General features: G+C 32.2%; 1 protein-coding gene across 1 annotated transcript in view; it reads right to left on the reverse strand.

Moving 5' to 3' along the window:
- TLL1 (tolloid like 1) overlaps window positions 1-12,304 on the reverse strand; it is a gene marked incomplete at both ends in the record, with an annotated part of 170,903 nt that overhangs the window by 63,012 nt on the left and 95,587 nt on the right. The window contains 2 exon segments of the mRNA XM_084232314.1: window positions 1,369-1,484; window positions 7,344-7,468. Coding sequence (XP_084088440.1) covers window positions 1,369-1,484; window positions 7,344-7,468 — 241 coding nt within the window.

Below are 12,304 nucleotides of genomic sequence, written 5' to 3' on the forward strand. Positions count from 1 at the left end.
TCAAGCTATTTGAAAGACTGACAACATTCAGATGATAGTCTCTCACTGAAAAGTGACTAAAGGGGAAATTAATTAAGAAAAAAAGATTGGAAAAACAACATATGCATGCAAATAAGTAAGACATATGATACTGAAAAATATTTGGGTTGAGATGAAACAAAAGATGAAAAAGATAACTAAAATTGAAAAATAACAAAAATACTGTATGTCAAGCTGGTGAAATTCAGATAAAGTAGTTCTTAGAAAGAAATGTACATCCTAAAATGCTTACATTAGACAAGATGCTTAATTAAAATTAAGTTAAACTTCCAACTAAAGAAGTTAAAAAAAACAACAGAATGAACCCAAATTTTAGCAAAAAAAATAACAAAAGCATGTGAATGAAAAATGAGTTCATTGACCACCTATAACAATCCAATATTTTTGCTCATCACCATGCATAATATTAAGAAAATATGGTAGATACGCTGATTTCTTCCTACCTGTATTTTGGAATAGTCTATAATAGTTTCTTTTTAAAAAAATCTTGTATACCTTTGAACTCACCCTGAAGCCTTATTATCTTTTATATAACCTTCATTATCTTTAAAAGAATATTCTCCTTATGTTTTTATCATTGTAACATGGACATATAATTCTTTAAGATGATTGTAAAGATAATTAGTATGCATTCATGTATTCCAAGTTAATTTACAAATGTTAGTTGTGAACATTTTAACACCCTGGTCAGCTCCAGGTCCATGATTCTCTATACATTAAGTTATAAGGAATTAGATATTTAGATGCATATTTCTTAATTTTAAAATGGGGGGGCCTCCCTGGTGGCCTAGGGGTTAAGTCTCAGCACTGCCACCAAGATGGCCCATCACAATGGCCTCAGTCTAATCCCCCCATCCCCAGTAGGGGAGCTAACTCACATGGTGCAGCAGACTCTGTCTCACTTACTGCTCTCCTCAGCAGTGTATTTCAGTAGATCTGCCCGTTTTCCTCCCCACTCTGTCTCTGGTGAATGCTCTCATCCCCAGAACATCTGGCCTACACCCCAGTTCTATGCAAAAATAAAAATTAATTAATTAATGGTATAGGGAGTTTTCTAGTGATCTTTTTGATACTGACTTTTAATTTACTTTAACTACGTCTCACAACATAATTTTTATTATTTCAGTTATATTTAGACTTATTATCATTTTAAAATTGCATCTTTTTAAAATTTCTGAGTTAGAATAACTTTTATTATAAATTTGATGAGCTTTATAGTATTTTACTTGATGAATCAAACAAGAATAAAAATAAATCAAATTATATTTGAAGGAAGATGAACTTTGGTACTTATAAGACTAAAAGAGATCTCTTGATGGTGTAAACTACCTTCTCTCCCGGGGTCACAGAAACTCTCCAGATGCAGTGTGTATAAGAAGGGTAACCATTTGGAAATCCTGGGGAGGAAAGGTTGCCATTGGATTCTTGTAGTGTTTCTCCACATGCTGAAAGGAGAAAAAAAGACACATATATCTGATTTTTCAAAAACACTGACATCCATATTTCCCAGAAAAGATAAGATCACTATTATTAATTTTTATGAATGACATGGACATCATAAATAAAGCTGAGTCTTTTATTTTTGACAAAAGTATATGCTTGTATTTCACAAGTTTTCCCTCCTAAGTAAATATGTTTTGTCTCTCTTACCAAAATTTCAATATAGTTAATGATATCACAAGGGCTAACCATAAATTAAGATTATGAAATAAATAAACTGACAGATACGAAGTTCTTCCTCATGGGAAACTTTCTTATTCATTCCCCAAAAGCTACTAACCAACTTGTATGTCAACCATTTTCACATCCAGTTCTATGTATACCAAGTTTAAATGGGGCTGGGACCACTTGAAAATTTCTATTAATTTTATAGTATTAAATATTTCAGTGTAAATTGCCACTTTAATTTATACACAAAGAAAAATAAATTAATGTAAAAACAAACAAACTATATATATATATATAGTCTGAGTCAACTGAAGCAAGCTTAATAGTGACTATTATATCAAAGTGAAAAAAGAGATCTTAGGGCCTCCCCTGGTGGCGCAGCGGTTGAGCGATGGGGTGCAAAGCTGTCCACAGCCTCTGCAGTGCCGGTTAGATCCCCGGCCACAGAGGAGGTTCCCACATGGTGCAACAGACTTCTCCTGCTGCACCCGCTGCTCCCCTCAGCAGTGTATTTCATCACTCTGCCTGTTCTGTTCCCCTCTCTGGTCTGGTGAATTCTCTCACCCCCCTACGCTTCTGACTGTACCCAGTGCTTGTATAAATAAATAAATAAATCATTAAAAAAAGTTTTTTAAAAAAGATCTTAATTCATAACTAATAAATAAAGGGAGAACCAAAATGCCATACACAATGAAAATTTTTCTCAAAGTATACTCCAAAGTTGAAAAATAAATAAAGATATAAAGAACAAGAGTTGTTGGCACAGATATGAGGACATTGGAACTCTTGTAGGAATGTAGAATGGTCCAGTCAAGATGAAACATGGTATGCAAGTTCCACAAAAATTATTAATAGAACTATGTAAGATCCAGCAATACAACTTCTGGGTATTTAATCCAAAAAATACTGAAAGATCTCAAGGAGATAGTACGCTCCCCTCTGTTCACTACCACCCATTTGAATTGTCTGTGACTGCATCACAGATATTTTCCTTTCAAATGTCTCTTTCATCTACCATATATCAAAGGTTGAGACTTTCCTCTCTGTTTCTATAGGAACACTTGTATAATTTTGCTAAGACCAAACAAAACAAAGGTAGATAGATATGCACAATAATTTCTATTAAATAAAACCTCTCCCAAAGAATCTTGACCAAGTCTAGAGTATGGAAAGAAATGAAATTACATCCAATCAACATAGTACTACCTAATTTTATTCTTAAATCCATGGCTCTCTTCAACTTTGAAATATAATAAATAAAATAGAGTTTTAAAATGATTTTAAGATAAAGAAATGTTAAAAGGAATGCTAAGTCATCTGAGTGATAATGGTGAGATTAATTATGGAAGTATTTTAAAATATATCTTAACAGTAACTTCCTAAGTCTGAATCATTCTTAAAAATGAAGCACAAAAATCAACTCCAAGAAATTTTCCTTGTCCCGTGAGCATCTCAGCTGGGTATCCTCTCAGACCTATTTAGTATCTTTACTAATCAAATTAGTTCCTGACTAATTGATACTGACTAGCCCCCAGATACCTTTTATATGTACAGTCTGCTTCCTTCTCTGCAATAATAATACTTGGAGCAACTTTCATATGTTATGATAACTCATTTGTTGATAGAACAACTACTTATTGAGCAACTAATTTACATCTGAGTCAGGATACCAGAGGCAAAAGCTTCACTCTAACCTTAAAGATGCTCATACTTTAGTGAAGGAAATGACAAGTGAATGGACAATTATACGAGTAAGACATAGATGAGGATCACACACACAGCATTTACCACGACAGGAGTGTGGGAGAGCAGGGATCTTTTAAGTTAGAGGCGACATAGGAGATGGATTCTAGAGATGAAATAAGGATTGACCCACAAGGCAGTTCTGTGTGTTTCTGCTGGAGGGAGAGGCAGAAGGCAAGCATACCCATCAGAGTGCCACAGGCTGAAGGAGGTAGCGATGAGAAACTATGCTGTAGGAAAATACCTAGAGCTAGAGACATCTTGAAAATTAGTTTTTATCCTGAAAATAAGCAGAGGAACACTGCACATTAAAAAGGAACTTGAATAGCAGTGTGGTCAGAGAACTGAAGATGGAAGAAGGGAAGCAAGAGTCATTTTAAAGCATTAAGAGGCATGTTAGCAATTGAGACAAAAGATGATGATCCCTGAAACTAAGTGACCTATCCAAAAGGCAATGGGATTGACAGTAGTAGGAAGTAGGGCAGAAGGAGAATAAAACAAGAATGCCTCCAAAGTTTTGATTTGGTGACTAGATGGTCTGTATGTGGCACCAGCACAAAACGAGGAGTGCTTTACAGTCATGAATAAATAGGGGGACGGGGAAACTAAATGACCCTAGCACATTGAAAATACATTTTAGCCAAGAATTTCTATCTATCCTCTATCTACACACACACACACATATTTATACATATATACTTATAGATGTATAATTTCATATATAAACATAGATACATACTCATATATGTATATTATACACACATAAGATATATATGGAGAGGATATTTTATTTAGAACCTCAAAGGCATTATATCAGGAACCAAGAAATTAGTATTTTAGGTAACTTAAAGAGACCTTATATCAATTTGAAAGATAAATTTAATGAAGCCAATATTTAAAGCACTAACAAGTTTCTATGGAAAGTAATCAAACTCCATGCATGCTGAAATTAGCCTTCCAGCCATGCAACCTCCACACAAATGTTTATCTGTAGACACGGACAGTCTGTGTATGTACTATGTGGACTCCAGAATTGAGAACAATTTAAATTTCTGAACACTGATTGTCTGTGTCTTATATGAATAAGTACCTTTACGTGTTTTTTAATTTTTTTTAATTTTTATTGAAGTACCATTGATTTATCTCCTTGTTAGTATTTTAGATATGCAATTTTATATAACAAGCAAGATTCTAATTCTCAAAAGAGCCTTTATTTTTAAGTATCAATTTATTTTCTATTTTTATGCTTTTATTATTCTACTTGACCTATTAATTAAGGAAAAATCACTGAGAGTATATTAAGGTTGATAGCTGACATAAGTACTATGTAGTAATAAGCCAAAAGGTCATGGCACTAAAGAAAAACTAACTTAAGAGAATATACAAAAAAAAAAAAAAACAGTGACTGTATCAGAAGAACTAAGTCACGCAGCTTAGAAACAAAAAAGTGAAAGAAAACCTAAGATTAGAGCAAAAGAAAGGACATTGATTTAGAAAATAAGTCAGGAGAAAAAGGTCCCCACAAAAAGAGCACAAATTAATCATTTATGAAGAGAAGACATACAACTCTTGTACCTATGAGAGGATCCCCTTCACAGCCAAACTGCTAATTATCCAGGGAAGGGAAGACAAAGAGTTGTAAAGATGACTCATCCTCCACCTCCATGTGGAATATTCTCGACCTGATAGTATGTAGGATGCAAGGGATTATAATGACAGGCAACTAATATGATGTCCTTTAAGATGTCTTAATGGTAGGAAGGCTTAGAAGTCCTTGAAGGGCACAGAATAGTGTTCATAACATAGTCAATCCAGTGCTGGTCAGCTCTCCCTTTCTCGCCCTTGCTTTCCTTTCCTTGTCATTTTTGGGGCTATGTAGCCTGGAATGGATAACCAGGACTTATAGCACTAGAGCACCAGCATTGTAAAGGCCCATATTCATTCTTTATGTATAAGCAATGCATAGGGAGAGAATTCTTGCCTGTTCTCAGAAAAAGAAATGGCAATGAAAAATTAAACTAAAAGAAACTTATCCTCATTCGATCACCCTAAAATCAGAACTTTGTTCCTTTTTTCAAGCTTTCCATAATGAGTATGGACTGACTGCACAGTAAAGAGACACATACAAGTCTAATTTATAAGTTTGGCATATAAATGATAAATATAATTTATATTATATTTATATTTATAAATGACATATTTACATATTTATAAATATTTATAAATTTATAAATAATATATTCATATATTATAAATGGAATTTATATTTACAAATGATAAATATAATTTTGGCATATGAATGACAAAATGATACATACAATAAGTTATTTGTCATTGAGAAAATTCCACCAAAATAACAGTTTACATTGTTTTAAAGGAATTAAAAAATATATATATTATTAAAAGTTAAAAATATATACATTTTCATGCTGTCCACTTCATGATAGAGAAAAATACATTTTCTATATTATTAAAGTCAGAGAGCAATAGTATTTGCAGCTGATTATTACCTGCCTGTTAGAAACCTGCCCTCTTGGACTCAATGCCCCACTTATCATTGAACATAAAAGCCACAATTTTATATATCTAAGTTTAAATCAAGATTAAACTCTAAAGACTAGCTCTATAAAATGCAGGTCTAATAGAGCTTTGAGCATAAACTCATAAAGTGTAATAAGTAGTCAAATACCTCTTATTGGCTCTAGCAAAACTGTAAGATGAACAATGCCAAAGTGATGTGTAGTTTTGTAACCATATCTTTTTATGAAAACGCAGACACAACCAAATCTCACTTTACAAGCTCTTGCTCTCTTCTTGAGTGATTCTCAAATAAGTTATCCTACTTAAATTTCTATGTGTAGTCTTGACTCTTCAACACCATTCGTGTTACCAGTAAACCTACCATTATCATTACAGCTTAACTTTAAGCACAGTTTAAACATGAAGAATCTATACAAATAATGATATAAACCAACATTATCTCAATTAAAAAAATAAAACTTTAATGATAAATGTACCCAAAATAGCTCTGATTTTCTGCAAAATTATTAGGATATCAATTAAAGTTGCTACCCTTTTTTTTTTTACCAACTGTACTTTTAGTATCTAGAATAATATTTCCAAAAATGAACTCTAAAGATTAGTAGTAAAGTAGGTTTCCATTCACAAAAAATCTTGGGGAAAAAAGTTGTGTTAAGTAAACATCTTTTTTTGATACAGGTTATTTCTAAGTATTTTGTGCATACTTTAAATGCATGAAATAGCTAGCATTTCCAATTTGGAACCAGACTCTTTTTCCTCCTTAAATCAATATACACTAATATTGCCTTGAATTTAAGGCAAGACCTTAAATTTATTTAAGACCCTCTGTTAATCTTCTTTTCACAATTGCATGCAGTAGGAGAACACACAGTAGCTCACTAGCAACATGCTTAAAACTAATTTTTTTGCAATGAAGTTATGAATTCCAGTCAATAAAATTATCATTCATATACCATCAATGATGGCACTTGCAAGAAAAGATTATTCAGTATTCAATTATGAAGCTAAAATAAGATAATCCATTTATGTTGGCAAGGAAGTACCGCATCTGCCTACGAAACCATGCAGCTATTTAATAATATCAACCAACCACGTTTTGTTCTTTCACTTATATATTAAAAGCAATAAAACATACTATCCATGTGCTTGAAATCTGATTTCTAGTAATTCGTTTTTAATTATATCAATGCATGTTCCAAAGTTCTCTCTTATGCTATTTTATTACTTTGAACTGACTACGTCATTTGCCAGCATGAACAGAAACAAGTGAACAATTGAGTCAGTTGTGGCTTAGTCATCTGGAAGAACACAAGCAGGCATAATCATGCTTCTGCGTTTGTATGGTGCAATACCTGGACATCTATACAGCTTTCTTGCCTGTGCAATATCTCCTTTGCTTAAACGGGTTCGCTGACCAATTGCTGGACGTATGCCATTATCATCGCGAGAGGGGAGAATAGTATCCAAAAACATCCCCCTGAAAAAAATCAGAGGCAAGCCACACATAAGTCATCAAGTTAAGACTCATACATTCCTTACAAATACAAAGTAATTTTTTTCAAACTCAAGTAAATCAAAGGGACACTACATTTGTGTTGCGCTTAGTATAGTATGTCAAATTTTCAAACACTTTAATCAAAGTAGAAAAAATGGTGTGTTATATGTATGTGCCTAGCATAAAGTTAATAATGGCATTCACTTTTTCCTTAGAAATGTTTTAAATATTTTAGAATTTAATATAGTTGCCCACCAAGTACATCATGGTCCCTGTTTTAGTCTCTCAAGTAGATCAAATAACTCTTTTGATTAGCAATTTGTAAAACAATTCTCTCTCATCAAGACCTGTCTTCTTAAGCACAAACTGCAATATATATTTGTGAGGGTATTAATGACTAAAGCCAAATGAAATGTTTTACTTTTTAAATTAAATTATTCTAAGAGTTGCTTGCATTCAACTATTAATTATAAGTATTCTTAGAAATCCAAGTGTTACAGTACAAAGAAAATCATCAAATCTTAAACAAATTTTAGAGACAAAATAGTTTTGTGATACACATACACAGTTTAAAACTTTCATTGCAAAGTTAATAAGTAAAAATCCATGCAGTGCCCTAATAATGCTAAGCCATAGATTCTGAAATTTTTGCATCCAAGGTTGTGATAGTAACACATTTTCTGTAATATGCATGACTAAAAATTCTGAATATACTGTACCAGTGATAATCTAATTTTGCAAGACACATCAACATGTATTGTTCTAAAGGAAATATAGCTATTAAGTTAAGTGAACTGGAAGACTAGTCCAAGAGGCAAGAAGGAATGAGTATGTGTATATGAGGATTTAAAAACAGAAGAAACTTTAAGTACTTTAGGTTAAGAAATGCAATTATTAAGAAGTCTTTTAAATTGGGGTGAATATTGGGACACTCCTTTCCAAAATTTATAAATGAAGAAATTATGTTTAAACTTCAGTTTAAATGAATAAAATTTCAGCTCTATCCCTTCCTCTAGGAAAAAATTACTAAGCACTACTATATATCTATATTTGCAGCAGTTAAATAAGACAAAAAGATTGTCTCCTCATGATTTTCACATTCCAGTGGGGGGAAGGTTTTGTATGGGAGAAAGAAGTTAAACAAAAGATAGATTAGGACAGGTACTACAGAGAAAAATAAAGAGATCTCTGATTTTCCAGTGTTCAAAGGAACATTCACTTGGAAGTGGAAATTTAGCTAAATTAGGGAAGTAAAGTTTGGAGCAATGTTGTATCTGGGAGTAGAGTTTGCAGGGATAAGAACAAGTCACAACCACCCAGAGATGGGAGGACCATTAAAATGTTGTCACTTTCAGGTGAAGAACTTAGTATCCCAAGAACTTCTTGTGTATACTATTTAAGATGAGGGGAGGGCGAGAGAAACTAATGACTTATGGGAATTGACCATCAAAAGTAAAAGTTTGCAAATACTTAATAGGAAGCAACTCCAGTTGGGTCAATGCAATTGAAGGGAAAGTTGAGCTATAGGGTAGTCATTCTTCAATTATCTTCCATGAATCATCAGCTATATTAAGAAAGTTAAGTTCAAATTAATGAGGTGTTACAATTCCTATAGCAGTTTAGTACTAGCAAATTATCCAGTTTATTTCTATTCCTTAAAAAAAATGCAATCTTTATAAGTCTCATTCTTGCCAATTTTCAAAAATGATTCCATTTAAGGTCAGTAATATCGTGAAGTAGATATACTCAAACTCAGACAATAAAATGTTAATTTTATTTCATTCTGTCTTTTAAGTTAAACTGCCTTTCATTCCCAAGGAAGCCAGTCACCCATTCATTTGTTCTTTCTTTGTTCCCAGGAAGTTAACAATTCTCTCCCTGCATACCCAGGCCTTTAAGCAGCACAGGCTTTTTCTGAATATTCTTACTATGACAAGGCATTGAGAGGCTTAATAACTAATATTCTTTTGTTCTGCCTACATTAGAGGAATGAATTAGCTATGCTTTTTAAGAAATTTCATAAAATTTTACATTCCCTTTATTACTGAATAATGGAAGAATTCATTTTATACCATCTACATTATAAATTACATAAGAAAATCCTGTATATCCAGCTCTATTTTTCCCACAAGATTGCTGATGGGTTGCATTCAGGAAAACAACCAAAACTTTTATAGACTCTAGAACGTAGAACAAATGACCTTCATCAAAAGAGTATAGACAACTTATTGGGGAAATATTTTTTTTTCAACAAATGATGATGGGAAAAGAATGAAGTGTCTAATGGTAACTTAGACACTTAAGTCATACACAAAAATTAATCTTAGATGGATTAAAGATATAAACATAAGACACAAATTTACAAAACTCCTAGAAGAAAACATAGAGAAAAAGCTTTGTAAAATTGGATCTGGCAATTTCTTGGACATGAAACCAAAAGCACAAGGCAGAAAAAGCAACAATAGTTAGTAGGACTATATCAAACTGAAAAGATTCTTGGCAGCGAAGAAAGCAATCAACCAATACAAAGCAAGAATAAAAAAGAAAAAAATTCAAATTATATATATATATAAATATGAAATCAGAATATATAAAGAAATTTTATAACTTAACAATAAAAAATCAAGTAATCTGATTTTTAAAAAGGCAAAAGACTTGAATAGACATATTCCCAAAGATGATTTAAAAGACAGCCAACAAGTTTATGAAAAGATGCTCAACATCACAAGTCATCAGAAAAATGAAAATCAAAACCATGAAGATGTCAAGTCACACCCATTATGATGGCTTCTATTAAAAAAAAAACACAGAAAATAGTACATGTTGACCAAGATATGGGTAAATGTGCACATTTGATGGGATTGTAAAATGTGCAGCCACTTTAGAAAGCATAGTGGAGAACTTTTAGTTACTCTAGAAATAGAACAGCCAAATAATCCAGCAATCCCATTTCTAGGTAATAGCCAAATAATTGCAAATATGGGTCTGAAAATATCTTTTAACACCACTATCCACAATAGCTAGACCATAGACAGTAAACCAAATGTCCATTGATAAATGAGTGGATAAAAAAATGTTGTATGTACATATAACAGAATATTATTTAATCACAAAAAAGGGAGGGAATCTATTACATGCTACAACAGGGATGAAACTTGAGGACATTATGCTAAGTGCAATAAACCAATCACAAAAGAACAAATAATTTATATGATTCACTTAACAAATTTTCTAAGTTAGTCAAATTCAGAGAGAGAAAATAGAATGGTGGTTATCAGGAGATTCAACGAGAAGAAAATGGGGAGTTACTGTCTAATAAGTATGAGGTTTCGGTTTTACAAGTTTAAAAAGTCCTGGAAATCTGTTTGACATAAGTGTACTTAATATTATGGAACTGTATACTTACAAATGGCAAAGATAGTATGTTTCATGGTGTATTAAAATTGTTTATCACAATTTGAAAAACTTAAATACTCTGGAATTTGTGGCTTTGAACCATGCCAAATATCTCATTTCCTAAAATTCAGTTATTTAAATATATGTATGAGTTTAGAAGCATTCTCTTTAAAGATGAAAGCAATAAGATAATTTGAATTGGATCAATTCTTCTAATGAGAAAATGGTGATGTTCACTATAAGGATATACGTTTATTAAGGAAAAAGTGAATAAGATAAATTTGAAGTACTGAAAAAAATAAATGGTCAGGGTTGGTTGGCAATCAGCTCCAAAGAGGGTGTGGGGGGAGATGGACTGTGGGCTTGTGGAAAACAGGCATTCACAATTGAAACACAAAAAAGGAATACAGAGGGGAATATAACTTTCAAACTTTGGTTTAAATTCATCATTTATCAAGGAGAGAACAAATTTTCTCCACTTTCCAGTACCTTCTCTGTTCCAAAGAATCAAAACTCAGTTTGTTTATAAATAATATAATTCAACAGCATCACAAGAGGCATCTTGGCTGAACTGAAACCCACATCTCCATATTCTACATGTTTCTAGGGAAAACTCAATTCCAAACACAGACATAAAAATAAATTTTTGTAACTCTTAATTAATTTCAGGCCAAATGTGTATATTTTTATCCAAGCTTAAATTCAATTCCAGAAGCAATAAGGAATCAGATAGTTACACTGAATAACTATAGATCTATGCAGTTAAAAAGAAAATAGTTATTAAATCACAGTTCAATTTTTAATAATGAAGCTTGGTCTTTTAGAAAAGCATAATTTAAAAATGTAACCCAGTATTAGTAATTTTTTTACAGATACTTCAATACTTTTTACCATTTTTTTTAAAGAACAGGGAAATTAATTTGAAATGTTTATCTTGTTCTTGACCCTTCCTTTCAAAACAGGTGCTAATGAATTGTGAAATGGAGATATGTCGGCAAAAAGAATGAGCTAGAACAGGCACATAAGTGTAAAAAATGGGTATAAAATGGGGGAAAGAGATGATCACAATGGTTTAACAGTTTCAAATTCCTTACCTGGGAACTATTTGCTGGATGACTTCATCTTTAGAATGAAGTAGATCAAACCCAAATTTATTACACTCTTTAAAAACAGCATTTAGTTATTAATGAAATATTTTTAAGGTTAACAGATGGTGAAATTCTGAGTTGGATGAAACAAATTACCTTCCTACCATTATCTCTCAGAATTAGTTTAGTCTAGCAATTGTCAAGTGTAACTTAGTAATTGAGCACAATATATGTAGCAAACACAAGTCACATAGAAAGTACAATATTTCAAATCAACAACCAAGCATCCTATTTGACTTTTGAAAGCCTAATCTTCATGAAATAATGCTCTGCC

The sequence above is a fragment of the Talpa europaea genome, assembly GCF_964194135.1.
Source record: "Talpa europaea genome assembly, chromosome: 4".
NCBI classification, from domain to species: domain Eukaryota; kingdom Metazoa; phylum Chordata; class Mammalia; order Eulipotyphla; family Talpidae; genus Talpa; species Talpa europaea.